The 20,866-nt window shown below is 49.8% G+C and overlaps 1 protein-coding gene and 1 long non-coding RNA gene across 2 annotated transcripts; one reads left to right on the top strand and one right to left on the bottom strand.

Moving 5' to 3' along the window:
- The first annotated feature begins 2,197 nt into the window (after window positions 1–2,197).
- Window positions 2,198–14,082, top strand: C14H1orf115 (chromosome 14 C1orf115 homolog). The gene is made up of 2 exons (XM_037014340.2): window positions 2,198–2,774; window positions 11,656–14,082. Exons 1-2 carry the CDS (start codon window positions 2,502–2,504, stop codon window positions 11,773–11,775), a joined length of 393 nt encoding a protein of 130 aa, XP_036870235.1. The 5' UTR covers window positions 2,198–2,501; the 3' UTR covers window positions 11,776–14,082.
- Window positions 2,775–11,078, bottom strand: LOC140845918 (uncharacterized). Its single transcript, XR_012124836.1, has 3 exons — window positions 3,721–11,078; window positions 3,250–3,431; window positions 2,775–3,131 (listed from the first exon to the last, which is right to left on the bottom strand). It is a non-coding gene; the product is annotated as an uncharacterized lncRNA (long non-coding RNA).
- Window positions 14,083–20,866: the final 6,784 nt, after the last annotated feature.

Raw genomic sequence — 20,866 nt, 5'->3', positions numbered from 1 at the left:
GCCCCTCCGGTACTGGAGGCATTTAGCACGTTAGCTTAGAATCAAGCGCCGTCCCAAGAGCTTTGGAAGACGCAGCTGGGTGAAAGCCATGTTTCTGCTATTTTCGCTGCTTCTGCTAGTAAGCGGAGCCCCACGGGTGCTGGATTTTTTGTGCCAGGTGCCAGAGTCTGGTGAAGAGACAGGGCAGGAGGTGTCTTGGCCAGCGCAGCCCTAACAGGCGTGGCTGGAGCTGGAGCTGACTGTGAGGGGCAAGATTCTAGATATCAGCTAAGGCTGCGTGGCCCCGCAGCCCGCGGCTCTGGAGGGGTGCTCCTTGCCCCAGCTTCCTGACAGAAGCACAGTGACAGCTTGTGGCTGTCTAGGAGGCTCCCTGGAGAGGGCCCGGCGCAAAGCCTGCTCTCCCGGCAGGCCGTGCTGGTCACTTGAGAGCACTGAGTTCGCACAGTAACTCCTGGCACACGCGGCCGTCCAGTAGGGAGCCCAGGTTCAGGGTAGGAAAACCAGAGAAGAATCACGGGGCTGCTGGGCACTGAGGAGGAAGGGGGCAGCTGCTGGGCTGTGGCCGGTAGAACAGGGTGTTCCCGGGGTTGGAGGGGCGGGGGTCGGTCCTAAAGGACCAAGGAAAACGCCGGCTTCAAACACCTGCCCGGCCCAGAAAGAGAGAGACGACACCTTGGGCAGCACCAGTGAAGGAAGTTCTCTGCTCTTTTGTCTGTTTTGATCTCAGGAGGTTAAGAAACCGGTTTGTAAGCTTGGGAAGCTGAGAAACATTAAGTGGGGGAAAACAAGAGAAACTTGCTGCTTCCCAGAACCTTTACATATACCCCCACCCATCCACGCACATCAGATACTGCCTGAGGAAAAAGAGAGGATTCACTTTAAGTTCAAGGCTCTAAGTATGGACTCGGCATGGTTTTGATCACATAGTGATCAAAAAAATTACAGGACTACCTTAAGTTTTCAACCAGGAGCAGGAGAAGCACCATAAAGATGGTCTTTGATTACATTTCCTGAGACCTGCTTGCTCACTGGTATAGAGACTTTATCTGGGGGGTCAGTTTTCAGTTGCTGGAGTGCTTTACCTATAAATGTTTGGCAAACTAAATGTTGAGATATTTGAGTAGTATTTTGTATGGACAAAACACATTTTTGATCTCACGGATAAATTGCACCTTTGTCTCCATTTGAAATGCAGTAGGGTTGAGGGGTCATCTGAGGTCAGGTTTTAAACAGGAAAAGGACTGTGAGGGTCTCTTTTTGTTTATAGATTAATAGTTACTTTAGTAGTTATAAAGTCACAAATCTTAATTTAGCCTTTGAAATTCAATGCTAATATTGTTTTAGTTTATTTGCAAACCTAATAAAAAAATAATCACTGCAAGAGGGATGTTATCATTCACGGAATTTTATTACTGTAAACATTTTAAATGATTTTTACAAACTTAATATATTTGATTTTCCTTTCAAGTATTTCAACGGTGTACAACAGTATGTAATTCTTACAAATATAGTAAATTAAACTTATTTTTGTATCCTTCCAATGTCAACTTATAAATCTATGTTAATTGCTTGATTATTCATTTTAAGTTGGAATCACAAAACTGATTTTTGGTATTCTAATTGCTAAATTGTAAAAATGTTATGTACTTATAGCAAGATATCCAAATCATTCTTAAATGTGTTATGCATTATAATAGTAGTAAATATTAATGAAATTAATAACCCATATTATTCTATATTTAATTTTATGTTTCCAATAATTAAAAGACATTTACCCACATTAGAAAATTAGACATCCCAGACAAGATGAGATTCACTGTGTACTGTTTATCTTCCAGACTGATATCCCCGAAAATGGTGATTTTACTAATTACATCACATGACGTCATGTGCTTGCCCTAGAATTTCGTTTGCCCATCCCCACTGGTTTGCTCCAGCTTTTCACTGAGTCGGACTGTGATTAACACCTTGAACACACAGTTTTTCATTTCTTAATATTTCCTTCAGATAAGCATCTGAAAGATGTGGCCGTTCTCAGAACTTCTGATATTTTCTGAGCGCCTTCCCAAAAGCCTGTCCTCATTTGCATACCATGAATATTGTAACCCCACGACTCTCACCATATTCCCAGCAGCACCCAGTATGGTCATTGCTATTATTTCATCATCTCTGCCAATGTGAACATGGCAAATGAAGTCTCATTATTCGGGGTTCATTTATTCCGCTGCAAGTGCGGTTGAACGTGTGTCCCTGTTCCCTGGGCACTGAGCTTTCGGGGGATCCCTCACCTTTGGCAGGCAGGTGGGATGCGGCCCGGTGGGGCTGAGCGGAGACCCGGGGCGTGGAGCTGCCGCCGTCCCGGGCCCCACGGCCAGGGGGCGCTGCGACCTCAAGTCCCCCGGCCGGGGCCGGACTGGGGCGGGCGGCCGGGGAGCCGGCGCGGCCCGTGAGCAAAGGTTGGAGTTTTCCGCCCCCGCTCTCGCCAGAGGGGCCACGGCATCATGACGGCTGGAGCCCAGCTCCGAAGCAAGGCGGCGGGCAACCTCCTGCGCGGCGGGCCCCGGGGCCGCGGGCGCGCGAGACGGGACGAGGAGGCTGCCCCCATCCTGGAGCTCCTGGAGCTGGGGGACGCGGCCGCGGAGGGCGCGGGGCTCCGCGGCGCGCGGAGGGTGCACCTCGCCGTCCTGCCCGAGCGCTACGAGCCTCTGGCCGAGCCCGCGCCCGAGGAGCAGCCCCGGAGGAAGTACCGGCAGAGGCTGAAGAAGTACGGCAAGGTAGGGGCCCGCGCCCGCCCGCCCCTGCCCCTGCCCCGGGTCGGCAAGCGGGGCGCACCTCCCCGCTGCCCCGCCCGAGGCCAGGAGCGGTCACCGTCCCACGGCGCTCGGCTTCCCCGGGCTGCCCCCCAACTCCCACCGCCTCGCCAGCCTTCGCTGCTAGAGCCCCGAAATCTGTTCAGCCTGTGAGCTGAGACGGGAGGGAACAGTAAGTTGCAGGTCATGATAGAAGCTAAATCCCAGCTTTACGGGGCACCGTTCCACCCGCCGCCGGCTGCTGGCTGGCTCCTAGCATCCCCAAGGGGCACTCACCAAGGTGGTTCTTACCCTAGTTGTGTCTTGACACTCCCCGTATAGCTGGTGGGACAGAAATCAGGGTCTTTGTTTTACAAATGCCAATACTGGGGAACCAGCGGGGTTCAGTGACCTGTAGAAGGAGCCCCAGTAGAAAGTAGGGAGTTGCAGCCCGGTTTACCCCTTTTCCCTGCAGCATTCTCGCCAGGATGTCCCGCCAGCTGAGATCATTCTCCCAAATATCCCCATGGTTCTGTCCACGGCCTGAGAGCGCTTGTTGAATCTCCTTTCCTCATCTCCGAGGCAGCTGTGTACTCGGGGGCCTGCAAGCATTCTGTGGCCAGCTGCCCTGTGGCTGCGGGGCTGGGGACCAGAGAGAGGGAGAGGGGAAAAGAGAATATGAATATGGATAAGGAGAAAAGGGCAGTTTGCTGCCCAGAGATCAAAGCCCAGAGGTGGTTCCCAGGTTCCTCTGCCCAGAAGCACTCAAACCGCTGCCTCACTGCTCCGTGGGGCTGGACAAGGCCACCCAGACAAAAATCACAGCACTCATGTGTCCTGGCCAAAACTACGGGCCTGCCCCGATGTATTGTCCTGTTATCTGTCTCCTCCAGTTACTCTTAGCAGATCTAAAATCATCCAGTCTCCATACCTAGCAGCTTAGGTTAACATCTTCTTCAAAGGTGTGTCAGCAGCTTGTGGTCAGTACACAAACAGGCAGTGGGCACATCCCAATACAAACGATCGAGTTGGGACTTTCCGGTTCAGTCATGCTAGGACTCACCACCCTCTTCCTGGTCTCAGTTGAGCACAAAGAAGCCATCGTGTGCCTCTCGGCTGGTGACCTGATAATGTGAAAATCTCAGCTCAGAGGCTGGCACTTGTCTTTTGGGCCCTTCACTATGAACCAGGCATTGTGGGGAGCACTAGAGACACACAAATAGATACCAGGCAGTCCTGCCTACAGAGAGGTCTGCAGCCCCCCCAGGGACATGCTGGCATAGTGAGGGCACCGCCCTGGCTAATCCTCAGGGAGGAGCTTGTGAAGTCAGGGAAGTGTTCACATAGGGGTGACATGTAAACAGGGCACAGAAAGATGAGTAGAGGTCTCACAGGTTAATGATATAGTATTCACAAGCACTGGAATGGCTGTTGCTTAAAAAAACAAACAAAAACAGAAAATAACAAGTGCTGGTGATGATGTAGAAAAAGTGGAATTCTTGTAAATTGCTGGTGGAAAAATTGACCACCTGCTGTCAAAAACGGTTTGTTGGTTCCTTAAAAATTAAACAGAGAATGACCTGATGATCTGGCAATTCCACTCCTGGGTATATGCCCAAAAGAACTGAAACAAACATACACCCAAACACTCACTTGTTCACAGCAGCATTATTCACAGTAGCCAAAAGGTGGAAACAAGCACCCATCAAGTGATAAATGGATAAACAAAATGTGGTAGAGACTTTTCGGTGGTACAGACAATGGAATAATACGGTTCAGCCATAAGAAGGAACGCAGCCCTGACACCTGCTCCAGCACGGAAGAACCTCTAAAACATTATGCTAAGTGAAAGAAGCCAAAGTCATCTATGTATATATGATTCCATTTATATAAAATATCCAGAATAGGCCAATGTAAAGAGAGAGAGAATGTGGGTTGGTGGTTACCAGGGAGGAGCAGAAGGAGAGAGCAACTGCTTCACGGTCTGGCTTTTCCTTCCGTGGCAATGAAAGTGCTTTGGAAGTAGACAGAAGCAGTGGTTACACAATATCATGAATGTACTAAATGCCACTGAACTGTTTACTTTAAAATGGTTAATTTTTGTGTTATATGAATTTCTCAATTTAAAAAAAAGAAAAAATTTCACCCCACATAGAGAAGGGGTGCCACCCAAGGCAGAAGGGATGGTGGACGCCGAGATGTGGCCATGCGGTAGTGCTGCGGCATCACGCACGAGTTGCAGGAGGCCAGGGGAGGGGACATTGTCCTGTTAGGTCGGGAGCACCCTTTCTGCCCTTCAGCTTGCACTTTCTCCGAAGCCACTGAGAAGGAACCAGTTAGACTGCAGCGTGGAAGGAGGAAGTTAGTCCATCCCTCTTTGCTGAAAGCCGTGAGAACAGCCAGGAAATGTGCCGCTCAGCTAGAAATGTGGGGCAGTATCGTCCTAGCTTTAGTCATCAGGTGACATTTTATCTTACTGGGGCCCAGTGGGATGAGGAGTGACCCGCAAACACTGGACATGATTCCCAAATGGCTTTTCCTTCAAGGTCAAGTGAAGTTCCCGTTTGTCGGCTAACCTCTCAAGTCCTTCCCTGGAGCCCCTTCCTGCTTCAGTTCAGAGAAAGGTGTTTGGCCTTTGTGACATGTGGAAGATAGGCTTCTCATCCCCTGCTGCCGGTGGCCCCGACCTGGGGTCGACCCTGTGTGCTGAGCTGGTTCAGCCTGGAAAGAGGCCATGGGCTTGGAAGGCTGTGTGCCTGAGACTCTCGCTGCTCAGCATTCCCAGGTGGTTTTTAAGTAACATATTAGTGCTCACATGGTGCCTTAATTGTTGTTCAAGTGCTGCTTTCTGGATGCAGGGAAGGGGAAGGAACATACATTTCCTGTGCTGCTACCGGCTGCAGGGGGCTTTGCTGTGCACTTTATGTGAGGTCTCTCTGAATCTGCTCAAGAGCCTCAGAAAGCTGTAGACCCCATTTTTCAGGAAAGAAAACAGGAGTTTAAGGAAGTTTAGCCATGTGCCCATGCCATGCAGGTAGAGAGTCGCATTGCTGGGAGGCAGGAATCCCACCTGGCCCCTGCCTGTGCAGAAACAGTTGGGGTGAGGGAGGAATTGGGGCGAGGGAACAAACCCCAAAACTTAAGTTAGGTTAAGAGGTCACCTTTCACATCACCTCTGAGAGCCACAGGAGAGGTGTGAATGAGGAAAGAAATTAAAGCTTGTTAATCGGGCAGCTAGGACAGGGTTGGAGAGATGACGTATGGGTGGTGGACTAACGTTTAGCTCAAGAGGGAGAAAAATGTGCCCAGGCTCTAAGTAGTAGGTAAGAACATGGGAAGTGCTGCCAGCCTGCCGGGTGCCAGCCCTGCCAGGCCACCCCCGGCTGGGTGACCTCGGGCTATGCCCAGTTTCCTCCTCTGTAGCATGGAATAATGTTAGGATTGTGGTAAGGAGTAAATGTTTATCCGTACAGAGGTCTTGCACCTGGCACACGGCAAGGGTTCCCTAACCGTTGGCTATTATCTAAGATGGTGGAGGAGAGGCCCCGTACCTCTGTTTTATTCTTATTCATTTTTGATGATCTCTAACTCGGAAAAAATTCAGCTTGTGTACTGACTGCCCCCCTTAGCTTTGTGCCTGGGTCCTGACCAAATTTCACAGCTGGAGTCTTGATCTTGATATTCAGGGAAAGTGGTCTTTGTGAGTCCCTGACATCACTGGGGATTCACTGAATACCTAGGAACCGCCAGAAAACCTCATTCCTTGTTTGAGTTTCCTATGGCTGCTGTCACTGATTATCACAAAGGCAGTGGTTTAGGACAACACAGATTTCTCCTCCTATAGCTCTGGGGGCCAGACGTCCAAAAATGCCTTCCTGAGGGACAGTCGGCAGGCTGGTGGCTCCTGGAAGCCCTGTGGGAACCTGTCTCTTCGCTCTTTCCAGCTTCCAGAGGCCCCCTTCCTCCATCCTCACAGCCAGCACCGTGGCCTGGGCAGTTGTCTGTCTGTCTGTCTGCTTCTGCCTCTGTATCACCGTCTGTCTGACTCCTGCATCGCATCTTAAGGACTGTGATCCTTGTCAGGATCCTTATAAAGATATTAGGATCCTTATAATGATTGGCCCAGGATAATCTCCCCATCGCAAAATCCTTAATTGGATCACATCTGCAAAATCCCTTCTGCTGAATAAGGCGCCATATTTACGGGTTTGGGGGATTAGGACATGGGCATTTGGTGGGGGGCATTATTCAACTTGCCATGTTCCGCCATGCTCCCCATACCTCAGAATATCTCTGAGAGATTACTGTGGTTGACAGGTCTATTCAAACCAAAGAATTCAAATCTGTTCCCTGGAATGACACAGGAATGGTCATTGATAGGTAATTTTACGTTTCATTGCATCACATTTCTCAAATCTGTGTTTTGACAGTGTTCCAACTAATGAGCTATTTTAGTTCCTCTTTTTTCTAAATCTAAAGATGAAATGACAAGCGGTTTTTAAAAGTAGGCCAAGGAAAATGAAGGTACACTTACCAAAACTGTCGAGTTTAATGCAGGCCACCTGTGATTCTGGTGGCATTGCTTATCAAGGATGCTCTTGACCATCATCCTTATGTAGAAGTTACCTGGCTCTCTCCATTTAGCCTGAGAGGTAGCCGAGGAAACACCAGGCTCTTCCTGCTTGCTGGGATTCAGTAACGTGCGCCAAGTCCCCACCCTCCTTCTGTTACCATGAGGCCCATCGAAAGCTGAGGTAAGCCAGAAACCACAGGAAAGCACCCACTTAAGAAACCTTCATGAACAGCTAACAATGTATCTTAGATTTGAATATTACTGTCATAAACCTAAATGACTATGCAATAAAAAGAGGCAGGTGTTACTTTCAATTAGCATAGCTGCCATGCAGGCACTCACACCGCCTCTCGTTTGTACCAGGCACTGAGGGCTTTCCTTACGTAAACCCACTTAATCCTCTTAGCCCAGTGGAGTGGTTTCTAAATATTCCTGTTTTATTGGTAAGGAAATTGTGACCAAGGAAGGGTAAGTAAGGGCTTGCGCTGGAATTGAAGCCCAGGCCACAGGCGGGTAACAGTCGGTTTACATACTGCCTTCACTACAAAGGGAAGCATATACGGGACTGAGGATACAGGCCCTGAGATGGGGTCTCCCTGGGATTGAACATCAGCTCCGCCTCTTACCAAAGGTATAATCATGGATAAACCTGACTCCTCAGTGCTTTTTCTTACTGAAGCCTGATGGCCACAGGCCACCAGGAACAGACCGGTAGCCAGTCCAAGTTGGGAGAATTGTTTGGTACTCAGGGAGTGTGTTTTCTGAGGGTTTGTCTGTGTGAAAGACCCGAGACCTCAAGTGGAGAGTTCGGTCTTTGAGTCTGAACCAAAGATACAAATTTGGGAGTTATTGGCATACAGGAAATAGTTAACATATTGGAAATGAATGAGATCACCAAAGGCAAGATACCAGGCAAAGGAATAAAAAATAGAGAATCAGACCCAGGAACGAGGGCTGAAGAGCCCCAGCATTTTGGTTTGATAGAAGAGATAATCCAGTAAAGACAGCTGAGAACCAGCTGCCTGGGAGGTGGGAGAAAACAAAGAAAATACAGAGTCAAAGGAGCCAAATGACTGTTTCATGGAGTGTGTCAAAAGCTGCCGAGAGGTCAGGGATCAGGGAAGACAGAAAACTGCCCACTGGCTTGGGCAGCATGAAAGCTGCAGCTGGTCAGGACTAAGCTGAGCTGGACGGGGGGACAGGCGCCGAGTAAGAGGGTCTAGGAGGGGCGCAAGTGGAGGCAGCCTGTGGGGACAGCTGTGCACTGGCTTGGCATGAAGGAGGGCAGAGACCCAGCTTAGGACCTAGAGGAGGATGTGGAATCAAGGGGATCCTGAGCACGTGTCAGCTTATGATCCAGTGGGGAGGAGGCAAATGATGAAGCCAGGGGAGAGAAAGCCAATGGCATGGTGAGAGAGGGACCGATGGCAGGTGTCATGGGGCCAGCCCGGGGGAAGAGCGCGAGGCGGGAGAGGCCAGGGCAGCTGTGGTTTGCAGACAGTGAGCAGGGGAACAGGTTCCTTAATGACTTCTGACCTTTTCCTTGAAAGACGAGTGGGATCATCGAAGGAGGGTATGGAGACTGTGTTTGTTTCTGTGTGTTAGGGATGAGAGAAAGAAAAAGGTAAGATGTATTATCTGGGAGAGAGGGACAGACAGCCTACTAGACAGACAGAGCAGGCTTCCATGAGGTGTTGCTCTGTGATTGTGATCAGGGATTCCAAGTGAAAGCAGCAATATTAAGTGGTTCTCAGAGCTGGGAAAGTCAGAGGGCTGAGCAGCAAGGTGTATGAGGAGGTCCAGGTCATCTACACGGACCCTGACTTCGTTAAGAATGACAGAAGTGGGAGGTGGAGAGACACAATAGGATATGCAATGCCAGCCATTGGTTTTTTGTTTGCTAGTTTTTTTCTGCTATTTTATTTCCATTGCAAGTCCATTGGAACCCCTTGGGTGCCCCCTGTCTAGCACCAGTCCTCGAGGAGTGGATACCAAGAAAGCACGGCCCAGCCCTTACTCTGAAGGAGTGCACTGTTGTAGTGTAAGAACCCTGTGGCTCCAGCAGAGAACCGCAGGATCTTGAGAGGCACCTGTGTGGATGGACAGGATGCCCTGGAGGTGGAAGGAGGACAGGGTGGGCTTTCAGATAAGACGAATGAAGGAAAACTTGACCCAGCCTGCAGATGTCCAGTATCTTAGCTGGAACAGAGAAGGAGATGGGGCTTTGGTTTAAAAAACAAAACAAAACTATGGCCATCCTGCCTAAAGCAATCTATAGATTCAATGCAATCCCTATCAAAATACCAACAGCATTCTTCAACAAACTAGGAAAATTTTTCTAAAATTCATATGGAACCACAAAAGACCCCGAATAGCCAAAGCAATCCTGAGAAGGAAGAATAAAGCTGGGGGGATATTACATTCCCAACTTCAAGCTCTATTACAAAAGCACAGTAATCAAAACAATTTCGTACAGGTGCAAGAACAGACCCATAGGTCAATAGAGACCTATGAACCAGACCAGAATAGAGAGCCCAGATATAAAACCACACATATATGGCCAATTAATATATGATAAAGGAGCCATGGCTATACAGTGGGGAAATGACAGCCTCTTCAACAACTGGTATTGGAAAAATTGGACAGCTACATGTAAGAGAATGAAACTGGATTATTGTCTAACTCCGTACACAAAAGTAAACTTGAGATGGATCAAAGACCTGAATGTAAGTCATGGAACCACAAAACTCTTAGAAGAAAACACAGGCAAAAATCTCTTGAATATAAACATGAGCAATTTTTCCTTAACACATCTCCTCAGGCACAGGAAACAAAAGCAAAAATGAACAAGTGGGACTACATCAAACTAAAAAGCTTCTGTACAGCAAAGGGCACCATCAGCAGAACAAAAAGGCATCCTACAGTATGGGAGAATATTCGTAAACAACATCCAAAATATATAAAGACCTCATGTGCCTCAACATCCAAAAAGTAAATAACCCAATTAAAAAATGGGTGGATGATCTGAACAGACACTTCTCCAAAGAGGAAATTCAGATGGCCAACAGGCACATGAAAAGATGCTCCACATCGCTAATTATCAGGGAAATGCAAATTAAACCACAATGAGATATCACCTCACACCAGTTAGGATGGCCAGCATCCAAAAGGCAATGAACAGCAAATGGTGGTGAGGTTGCAGAGAAAGGGGAACCCTCCTACACTGCTGGTGGGAATGTAAACTAGTTCAACCATTGCAGAAAGTAATATAGAGCTTCCTCAAAAAACTAAAAATAGAAATACGATTTGATCCAAGAACTAACTCCACTCCTAGGAATTTACCCGAAGAAAACAAGTTCTCAGATTCAAAAAGACATATGTACCCGTATGTTTAATTGCAGCACTATTTAAAATAGCCAAGATATGGAAGCAACCTAAGTGTCCATCAACAGATGAATGGATAAAGGAGATGTGGTACATATACACAGTGGAATATTATTCAGCCATAAGAATAAAACAAATTCTACCATTTGCAACAGCATGGATGGAACTGGAGGGTATTATGCTCAGTGAAATAAGCCACGTGGAGAAAGACAAGTACCGGATGATTTCGCTCATCTGTGGAGCATAAGAACAAAGAAAAACTGAAGGAATAAAACAGTAGCAGACCCACAAACTCTAAGAATGGACTAATGGTTACCAAAGGGAAGGAGCTGGGGAGGGTGGATGGGGAGGGAGGGAGAAGGGGATTAAGGAGCATTATGATTTGCACACATAATGTATGGGGGTCATGGGGAAGGCAGTGTAGCACAGAGATGACAAGTAGTGACTCTTTAGCATCTTACTACACTGATGGACATTGACTGCAGTGGGGGGGTCTTAATAATATGGGTGAATGTAGTAACCATAATGTTGCTCATGTGAAACCCTCCTAAGATTGTATATCAGCGATACCTTACAAAAGAAAAAAAAACTAGTTTGGTTTTGGAACTAGCAGCCTCATGGCTGTTTCCGGGAAGATCTCTGATTTATCTGGAAACGTGCAGTGCTTGAAAGCACTTTGCAAGGGGAAGGCGCCTGTTCTGAGCCCAGACCTGGTCTTACGTTGGAGGTGGGTGTCAGATCCCAGGCACATGGAGACCTCGGAACTTGCTGACTTGCTCTAGGAGAAGGAGGTAAACTGCTTCTCTGCGTATGTCACCACTGCCTCTCTACGTATGTCACCACCGTGTGTGAGGGATTACAACAGGGCCTAATCTAACCTTTGCTTTTCTCTTCTGTTCCTAAAAACAGAATGTCGGGAAGGTCATCACCAAAGGGTGCCGCTACCTGGTCATCGGCCTGCAGGGATTCGCGGCGGCCTACTCCGCCCCGTTTGGGGTAGCCACCAGCGTGGTGTCACTCGTCCGCTAGTGGGATCTGCTGAGGCAGACGCCACAAGAACGGGGGAAGCCTCTGCTCCGGGACCGGTGCAAATCCAGGAACATTTCAGACTTGAACTCACAACATACTTGGGGAAAAAAAATTGTCTTTGTTGAACTGGATGTGTGATGAATGAGACACCCCTGCCCATCTGCTGAGCTCTTCCCGACTCTGGGCATCCGGGGCTCTGGTGGACAGTTCTGCGGAGAATTAGGCTTGTAGAAGCTCTAGGATTCAGGTTGGTTTGCCAGCACGGGGGAGTTCACATGAAGGTAGCATGGGGCTGGTATGGGGGCAAGCGCTTGGCAGATAAGAGCATGCTGGGTGAGTAGTGGGGTGGTGACTGGGGGGCAGAGAAAAGGAGATGAGCGACTTGATTTGCTGTATGTTCCAGAAAAAGTTAGGCTGGTGGGGTGCTCATGGCACTTGGCTGCCTCAGCTCCAGGGCAGCAAGGGAGCTGTTGTCTCCGAAGGCATGTCCCCATCTCCTTCCTCTGCCCCTTTGTCACCAGGAGTTTAATTACAGGCTTGAGAAAAAGGACGGAGCAAACATCTCTTTGAAGACGAGGTTGCTTGGAAAACTCTGTTGATGATCTGTCGTGACTGTTGAAAGTTTAAAAGGGTGTCAGTTTCACGCTTCTGAGGAGCAGCAAGTTCAGAGGCAGGCAGGGCGGGTGGGAGAGGCTGGCTGAGGGAGTGCCCCCGAGGGCTGTGTGCCCAGTCCAGCCCGGCTGGTCCTGCCTCGTGCTTGCACCCATGTGGCCGGCTGATGTCGTGGACCTCCTGACCCAGCTGCCGAGCACCATCAGCTCCTTCATGTCAGGACGAGGAGGGGTGCTTCGCCTTGGGAGAGAGGGAGGTGCCACACCTGGAAAGGACAGTGTGTGATTTAGAGAAGGATCCAGAAGTAGGAGACAGGTGTGCAGGATAGAAGCAAGACAGGACGGATGCTGGCCAAGAGAAGCGCGAGCCCAGGGAGGCTAGGACCCAGGTTGGCCTCCCAGCACTGGGAAATCTAGGTGGGCTGCGATTCTGACTCCCAGTAGGGGCCAGGGGAAGCTGGGTGGCTGGAGGGGCCACGGCTGTTGCTTGCAAACCCTCTGAGGCTCATGAGCTCATATTGTCTGCCTTTGTAACATCCTTTCCTCTTCTGTGCTGCCCAGTTTGACCTCATCTCACGTGGATTCAAAGGTTATCATAGGCATGGTCCTGGGCTGGACATTCCCCAGATGACCCGTGGCCTGCCCCCTGGACCACTGGACAGGATGGTGAAAGAAAGAGGGGATCCCTCTTACTGTGTCCTTCTGCCAACCTCCAGGATAGCCACTGTTCTGATTTTGGTCCCAAATAGCTATTGCTGACCAGTCTGTGGGGTCTGTGGTGATGCCTGTGCTGCCCAAGAGGTTTCTCAGGCCAAGCAGAGGAGGCCTCCACACTCATGCTTTACCAGTCAAGCCCAGTCAGGTGGCATCAGGACGCGGAGAAGGTGAGTTAGACGGACAGGCTGACAGAAGCAGAAATGCGTGGAGAATTCTGTAGGGTGAGGCTAAATTCAGTGTCACGTTGTGGAGATGAACTTGGATCCAGTTCCTGCATCATTACTATCTGTGAGGAAAAGAGAAAACAGATGGTCTTGTTTCGGCTCAAATGATGAAAGTTGAGAATGGCACATTTCCACACAAGCTAGACAATTACAGCCTGCCTGGCCACGCTGGGAGTCCCAGAAAGAAGAGGTGGAATTGGAGACAGCAGAGCTTGGTTTAGTGGGAGTCAGGGAAGTGCAGCGTGCTGGTCACAGGGAAGGAAGACGGGGCTGGGGGGGTCTGGTGGGCTTGGAGGCGCCCCTCCCCGTTGCTCAGCGGTGCTGCCTGAGAAGGCCGTTGAGTCTCCTTGGGGAAGTTGGGGTGGGAACCCAGGAAGGGTCAGAGCTGTTGAGGCCTGTCTGAGACGTTCCCCACCCACCCCCCAAACAGAGGCACTGTAAGGTCAAGCACATCCGGCCCTGAAATTCTTGAAGTCTAGCTAAGAATTAACCCAGAAATTTTGGAAGTCAGACCTCATGGGGGTTGTCCTGGGAGCCCCGTTCATGTGTGCAGAAGATGAATTCCAAGCTGTCGGTCATTCCCTTGAGGCAGGGCACCCACATTGCAGCCTATATTTTTGCCTTTTCTCTTCAATTAATTTTTTTAATGTCAGGGTCCACACCCTACTGAGTCCCTTTACAGGCTTGACCAAGAGGCTTCTTTTGTATCCTTTTCTTGCCCTGTTATGTAAATAAAACCCCCAATTTGTTTCATGCATCTGTGTGAGATTTTTTTTTTCTCTCCTAAGACTCTTCTGTAGCATCCAGCTGAGGCTGACAGCTTCCTGCGGCAGGGGCGGCCTGTCAGGGGACCTGCCTGGGGCCCACCAGGAGCCCGGGGGGCCTCACCCGCCTGGAACTCGGCATGGTGGTGTAGGGGGGCGTCTCAGGCAGCCCAGCAGAACAGGCTTTCTGGTGCAGGAACCTCAGCTGACACGATGGAAATCTCTGATTTGGATTTAGTTTAGAGTCTCTTGTAGGGTCAGGAAACTGTTTCCACAAGTAGCTTCAGGGATTCTGAAGCAGCTGTTCCTCTCACAGAGCTGGGAAACGCCGGCCCCTGGGGGGCTGCTGAAGGTTTCAACTGCCAGTGTGTCTGAGCTGGGAGCCCGGGGCCCGGGGGGGCCTGTGCTGGGCTTGGGTAACGTACCCACTAACCTGCCCACACACTAAGTCTTCACAGAAGTGGTGGGAAAGGTCTTCATAGACAAGTATAATTCTGTACCCAATTCCGATTTGTGAGTTTTCCAACAGTACCAATCAATTTGTAAGAGAGTGAAAGGCTTGCTACCTCCGCCTTCAGATCGTATCTGTCTCCTTTGCTGCCTTAATCTTTGGGTCAAAGAGCTTCTGCTCAGCCCTGCCGCCCTGCACGTAGGCCTGTTAATCATCAAAAGGAATTTTGCTCGACTTATGGTTGGTGCAACCAGCCCCTTACCAGACAGACTCCCCTTCTCCGAGGAGATAAAGTGCGTACTAAAATGATGGCTGGGTTGTCAAGCACTTTGGGACCATCTTGGCCAGACCCAGGTTCCCAAAATGACTGCAGTCAACTAGCCCTGGACAGGAGTGTCGCCACCCTCTTCAGACCCTTGCTGACGTCCGGATGTCAGGTGGATCGTCACCTCCTGGCCTCAGCCCCTTCTGCTCCCGTTCCCTGATATAAAAGCAGTTTGAAATCAGCTCTAAGTAAAGATGGTGCTTTAGGCCACAGTCGGCCATCTTCTCAGTCTGCTGGCTTTCTGAATAGAGTCGCTTTCCTTGCCCATCACCTCATCTAGTGGCTTCCTGGCATGTCGTGTGACGAGTGGCAGGAGCTTGGACTCAGTAACAAGTTCCCCGGCAGCAGCTGGGTGCTGTATGGTTTACCTTTACGATCGGCTCCCACAGGTTAAAGGCTCGGTCCTATAGGATCCCCCCCACCCCACTTCAGGCACCAGTCCCAAGTCCAGGTTGCCACTGGGCTTCTGACTTGCCCAGCTATAGACGAGTGGCTCCAACAACCCCCCCACTGGGTGCTACTAATTTGTCTCACAGAGCTTAAAGAAACATTTTTGCCTACCGAATTACTGGTTTATTATAAAAGACTGTAAGTCATGAATAGCTGGATGGGAGAGATGCAGAGGACCAGGTCGTGCGAAGGGCATGGCGCTCCTGTGCCCTCACCGAGCGCACCACTCTCCCCGTATCTCATGTGTTCACCAACCAGGAAACGCCGAACCCCCTTTCTATAGAGGCTTTGTTACATAGATATGATTGATTAAATCTTTGGCCACTGGTGATGGAACTCAATCTCCAGCCCCTCTACAGGACCATGAGTTCAGGAATTTGGGGTGGGGGTGTTGGAAACTACAAATTCCCACCCTCTAATCTCATGGTTGGTTCCCTGGCAACCAGCCCCTTCTCTGGGTTACCTGGAGGCTTTCCAAGCCGCCTCATTCACGTAACAAAAGACACCTTCCCTGCTCTCACCACTTAGGAAATTCTAAGGGCTTTTGGAACTCTGCTCCAGGAATGGGGGTGAAGACCAAACATCTATTTATTATAAATCACAATATCGCAGGAAGGTAGAGAGGAGAGGAGTGGGCTGGGTAGCCGTGAGATCACCCACCCCGGCAGGGCTGGAAGCTGCATGCGTCTGTCAGCTGTTAGGCTCAGAACACAGAGGAAGCCGGGATCTTGATGTTTCAGCCACTTTGGAATCGTCCCTGCTGTCCCTTTGCCCGGCATCTGTGCCTTTCAGTGGATCCCTCACAGGCCTCTGTGACCAAGAAGCACCCAGAAGCAGGACCTGGGCTCAGACCTCCTCCTGCACCTTCCAAGGTCTGCTGGGATGGGAGCGGCCTCAGCAGAAAACAGTGGCGGGCTGGCGAAGCCATCATCGCAGTTTGAGACGGAGCAGCTGCTCTCACAGGGTCGCACCCACGCTGTCTTCATCCCTCGCTCCTGATTCTGCAGGAGTGCAGATAAACTGAATTAACTTTGTTTGCCATCATTCACAAAATGTCTTGAAAATGTTACAATTCTCCTTGAAAACTTGTTTTATAATACAAATTATGCACAAAGTTAAAGGAAGAAAAAAGTCCTCAGCATCCTTGTGAAGGTAACATTTGAGACTCCCTGATTTTGCCAAAAGCCCAGGTGATTCCTAAAGAAAAAAAATCTGAAACTCTCTTGACCATTTGTGGAGAAATGTGGGTAAAATGAATAATGCATGTGATTTTTTTTTTAAGAGTCAAGGTTGTTTTTGAGCCAAACCACTCCACTGAATATAGTGGCCAAGGGGCTAGGACGTGTCCGTATTTTCTCAAAGGCTCAGTGCCAGAGTCTGGTGGGTGCAGGAACCACAGAGGGCCAGGGGCTGGGAGGGAAGGGCAGGTAAGAACAAAAGCTTGATTTCTGGACATCCCAAATCCCTGCGTCTGGGGTGCTGGATGCGTTCCACTCTGCAGTTCCATCTAGAAATACAAATCCGGGTCAGAAGTCAACACCCCCAGGACAGGCTTTGCTTTTTTCAAAGGTGTATCTCTGGTGATTCCTCTTGCATAGCTTATTGACCAGGCTGTAAACCAGTGCAGGTGGCTCAAAGCTGACATAAAAATCAGGGTGAAAGTGCTGACGGACAGAGGTAGGAGCTCTTGCTCTTTAATTCCAAAGGAAACCACTTCTACTCAGACTCATTTTCAGTTAAAATGGAGGAAAATAATTTGTTTGATTGTTTTGCTTCCTGTGAGAGATGTTTAGAATTGCTGAGGAAGTGGAAAGTGGCAAGATTAACACCTTTTTTCTTTCTTTCTCTCTCTCTTTTTTTTTTTGGTGGGGGACCACACTGCTAGGAAAAGAACTTTAAGTGTTTACCTTCTTTTATCATAAACAGAACCCTTGAGTTAGGTACTATTATCACACTCACAGTCACAGGGCTAGAAAGCAGAGACACTTTGTGTTGCGGAGAATGGTTTGTGTATTTTGAGATTTTTAGAGTTGAGGAGAAAAAGGCTAATCGGTTATTTATGGGCTTTCTTTAGCGCCATCATTTTCACCATACAAAATCCGACTTGAATTTGTCTTTCAGTGTTTACGTTTCAATGAATCAGCGAGCCATTCCTAGGGTCCCACAAGCCCCCAGTCCTGCCTGCTCCCCCTGACATACAGGATCTGACAGGTTGGTTCTGGGACGTACCGGATCAGAGAAGAGAACCAAGACACAGTGAGCATCTATGAGGTAGGAGGTGCTGTGCTGACTGGCTTAACAGCATGCTTATTTTGTCCATTTCATTTCCCTCTCCATAGCAAAGCCAATGAGATAGATATGATTATAATTACCTGGGTTTTGTAGATGAGAAAACTGAAGGTCAGGGAAGGTAGGGAATTCCACCCAAAACTAAGGCCAGGAGGCAGTGCAAGCCCTGCTGCGCTCTCTCTGCCACTTAGTTACCTCTCATTTCTCTTTCCTCTCAGACTCCTGTTACTGCCAGTGAACGTGAGGAAAAGGGAAATGTGAGTTTTTTTTGGTGCCACTGCTGCCACCACGGTGGCTCTGAAATCAGACCCCACAGCTCACTGCCTGTGTGGCCTGGGGCAAGAGGCTCAACCTCTCTGAATTGCTGTTCACCCATCTGACGAGTGGGGACAATCACTTTACCCATTTTGTAGAGTTATCAGAAGGATCCAGTAAGTTAGTTCTCAGGACAGTGAAGCCCAGAGAAAGAGCTCTGGGCGTGGAGGCCAGAAGGGGGTAGTCTCACACCCAGCCACTCCATCAATTGCAGACCCAATAGGAAGAAGCCTATACTTCCCTATCCCTGCAGGAGGAAAGGTTTTCTCCTTGGCCAGCAACAACCCAGCCAATGAGAGGCCTTCACAACTCAGCCAATGAGAAGCCACGATACTTGGAACTCCAATGTCCTCTAAAGGACTTTGTGTTTCTAACAGCCCCTCCCAACTCCTTCCTCTATAAAACAGTGGTCCCCTCCTTTGTTCTCTGGACATCTCTATAGTTTTACCATAGTTTTCCTGCTCTGAACTGCAATTCTCTACTGTTCCTAAATAAACCCATTTTTACTGGTAAAATAATCTACAGACCTATTTTTATAGTTAACAGAAGCTATAAATGTAATCACATCCAGTTTATATTCCTGGTTCCAATATTATTATCCAAGTAGTTAGAAACACTCCCCCAAATGACTTAAGGTGCTTACCAGCCCATCATCCTCTGGATTTTTTGAGATGCTGAGATTGCATAGCTGCAGGGTACAGAGGGGAGGGCACGGGGCTGAGCCAGGGGAGGGATCAGTGACCCTAAGTTATTTTGCCTCACTTCCTTGGTATGATTTCTGCAGCCACAGTTGCTAGTCCCACTGATGGGTAACACAGTACTCCCAAGGAGCCAGCCCTCCATTTTTCACCTCAGGGCCCAGGGGCCACATGCCAAAGCCCCAAGGCTACCAGGAAGCCATGCTGCACAACAGGAACAGTGCTGGCACAGGACAACCTGACTTCAAACCCCTAGCTGTGTGACCTTGGCAAGTTCCTCAGCGCCTTTGAATTTCAGGGTCTGGTTTTGGTTTAGTTTGCAAAGTAAATAGTAACTACTTCAGAGGCTTATTTGGAGGATCAGATATGGAGCATATTAAGAATAGAGCCTGCAGGATATTAAGTGTTCTCCTTCCCTAGCTTTTCCTAGCTGAAAGCTTTCCCCAACCTGGGAGAGAGAGGAAGACCTGAGGGATTAGAGGTTGGAGGGAGGGACACTAGCTGAGGGGGGAGGGAAAGACGAGGGGACACAAACCACCTCTCCATCTACCACTCATATTTTTCTCTCTTTGCCCTAAATTCATCCTTTATCTGATGTGAGTGGTTTCCAGGTTCAGATTAGAGCCCCATTTCTCCCTTTGCTTCAAAACAAGCCCAGTTGGAGCTGCAAGGGGGCCGGGGTGGGGACAGGGGCTCAGGAGAGAGAGGATTGGGGCTGCAGAGGACAGAGATGAACCGCTTATCCGAAGGGGGTGGCTTGAGGTGGCAGGGGAGGATTTGTTTGTAGATTTTTGTTCGCTCCAGCCACTCCACACGAGGAAGGACTCTGCACTTTCACCCTGAACTTGATTCCAGTTTGCGAGTGACCTTGGTTCCCACTCCCCAACCCCATCTGTAACATGGGGCTGCAGGAGTGCATGCGCAGAGTGTGCAGAGCAGTCAGGCAGCCTGAGACGCTCAGGAGGCATGGCAGGGGGTCGCCGTCATCGCTCACTGCAAACATGCAGGGACCCCGTGACTCAGTAATAACACCCATGAAAACTGGGAAGGCAAGTTCCGTTTTCATTAATCACCCAAGGAGCATCTTGTCTGTGTTCATTCATTAATTCAAGAAATGAGTTTGGAGCCCCTGCCGTGTTCTGGCCCGTGCTAGCTGGGGGTGCTGCTCCACTGGGAGGCAACAGGAAGGTGGTGTGGCTGTGTGACGCGTCAGACAGACCGTCTCAGGCTGGAGGTCAGTGTGCAGGTGGTTATTAGTGGGCGCTTTGGGATCAACCACCAAGGATGAGGACGCAGGACTGAACAGAGGGAGACGCTGAGCTCAGTGCAGGCCCAGTGATGACCTAAGTTATTACCTGAAGCCACAGCGGCCCTACAGGGTGGACCTGACGTGCCCCAGGATGGCTGGGCCTTTATTTCCCACTTCGATCACCCATGGACATGGGCTGCCTTCTGGACTCCGAAGGGGCTCCTAGCTGCAGAGCTGCCTGTATACCGAACACTCCCGGCAGGAGGGGAAGAGTCTTTTCTCAAAGGCGCATCTGGGCGGCACATGGCCACCACTGCTGCCACCACGGTGGCTCTGAAATCAGACCCCACAGCTCACTGCCTGTGTGGCCTGGGGCAAGAGGCTCAACCTCTCTGAATTGCTGTTCACCCATCTGACGAGTGGGGACAATCACTTTACCCATTTTGTAGAGTTATCAGAAGGATCCAGTAAGTTAGTTCTCAGGACAGTGAAGCCCAGAGAAAGAGCTCAGTATGTGTCCTGGTGTTGTTGCTATTATTTCTAGAAAGAATAAGCAAAGTGGGTCTCTCCTGGTTGGCTGGGCCTGGAACCAGGACCCAAAGATGTCCGGGCCTTAGAGGATGGAGGCTGGCGGGCAGGGAATTGCCATGCCCGGGCTCTGACCACCAGGGCTGGGTGTGGGGGGCAGCAGGCCCCTGCTCGGGCCCTGGACTGTGAGCTCCTCACAGACACTTGGACAGCGGTTGGCCTGCCTGGGTCAGACTTGGGAACCATCCTTTGCTGACACAAGACAGAGGGGAAAGGATGAGAGCCTGCGCTTCTGCTTGCTCTCAGCCCCAGGAAGCCATCTGAGCCCTGCGCAGGCAGGCTGCTAAGGCATCAGCTATGTGGCCTTGATCCAGTCGCTTCACCTCTCTGAACTTGGGCATCTTCTGTAAAATGATGAGGTTGACAGGATGTGCAGTAGTCCCTACTCACTTCCGTGGTCTGAGTCTGAA

Source organism: Manis javanica, chromosome 14, assembly GCF_040802235.1.
Source record: "Manis javanica isolate MJ-LG chromosome 14, MJ_LKY, whole genome shotgun sequence".
NCBI lineage: Eukaryota > Metazoa > Chordata > Mammalia > Pholidota > Manidae > Manis > Manis javanica.
Note: the sequence above shows the minus strand (reverse complement) of the source record. Positions and strands in the feature narration are given on the sequence as shown.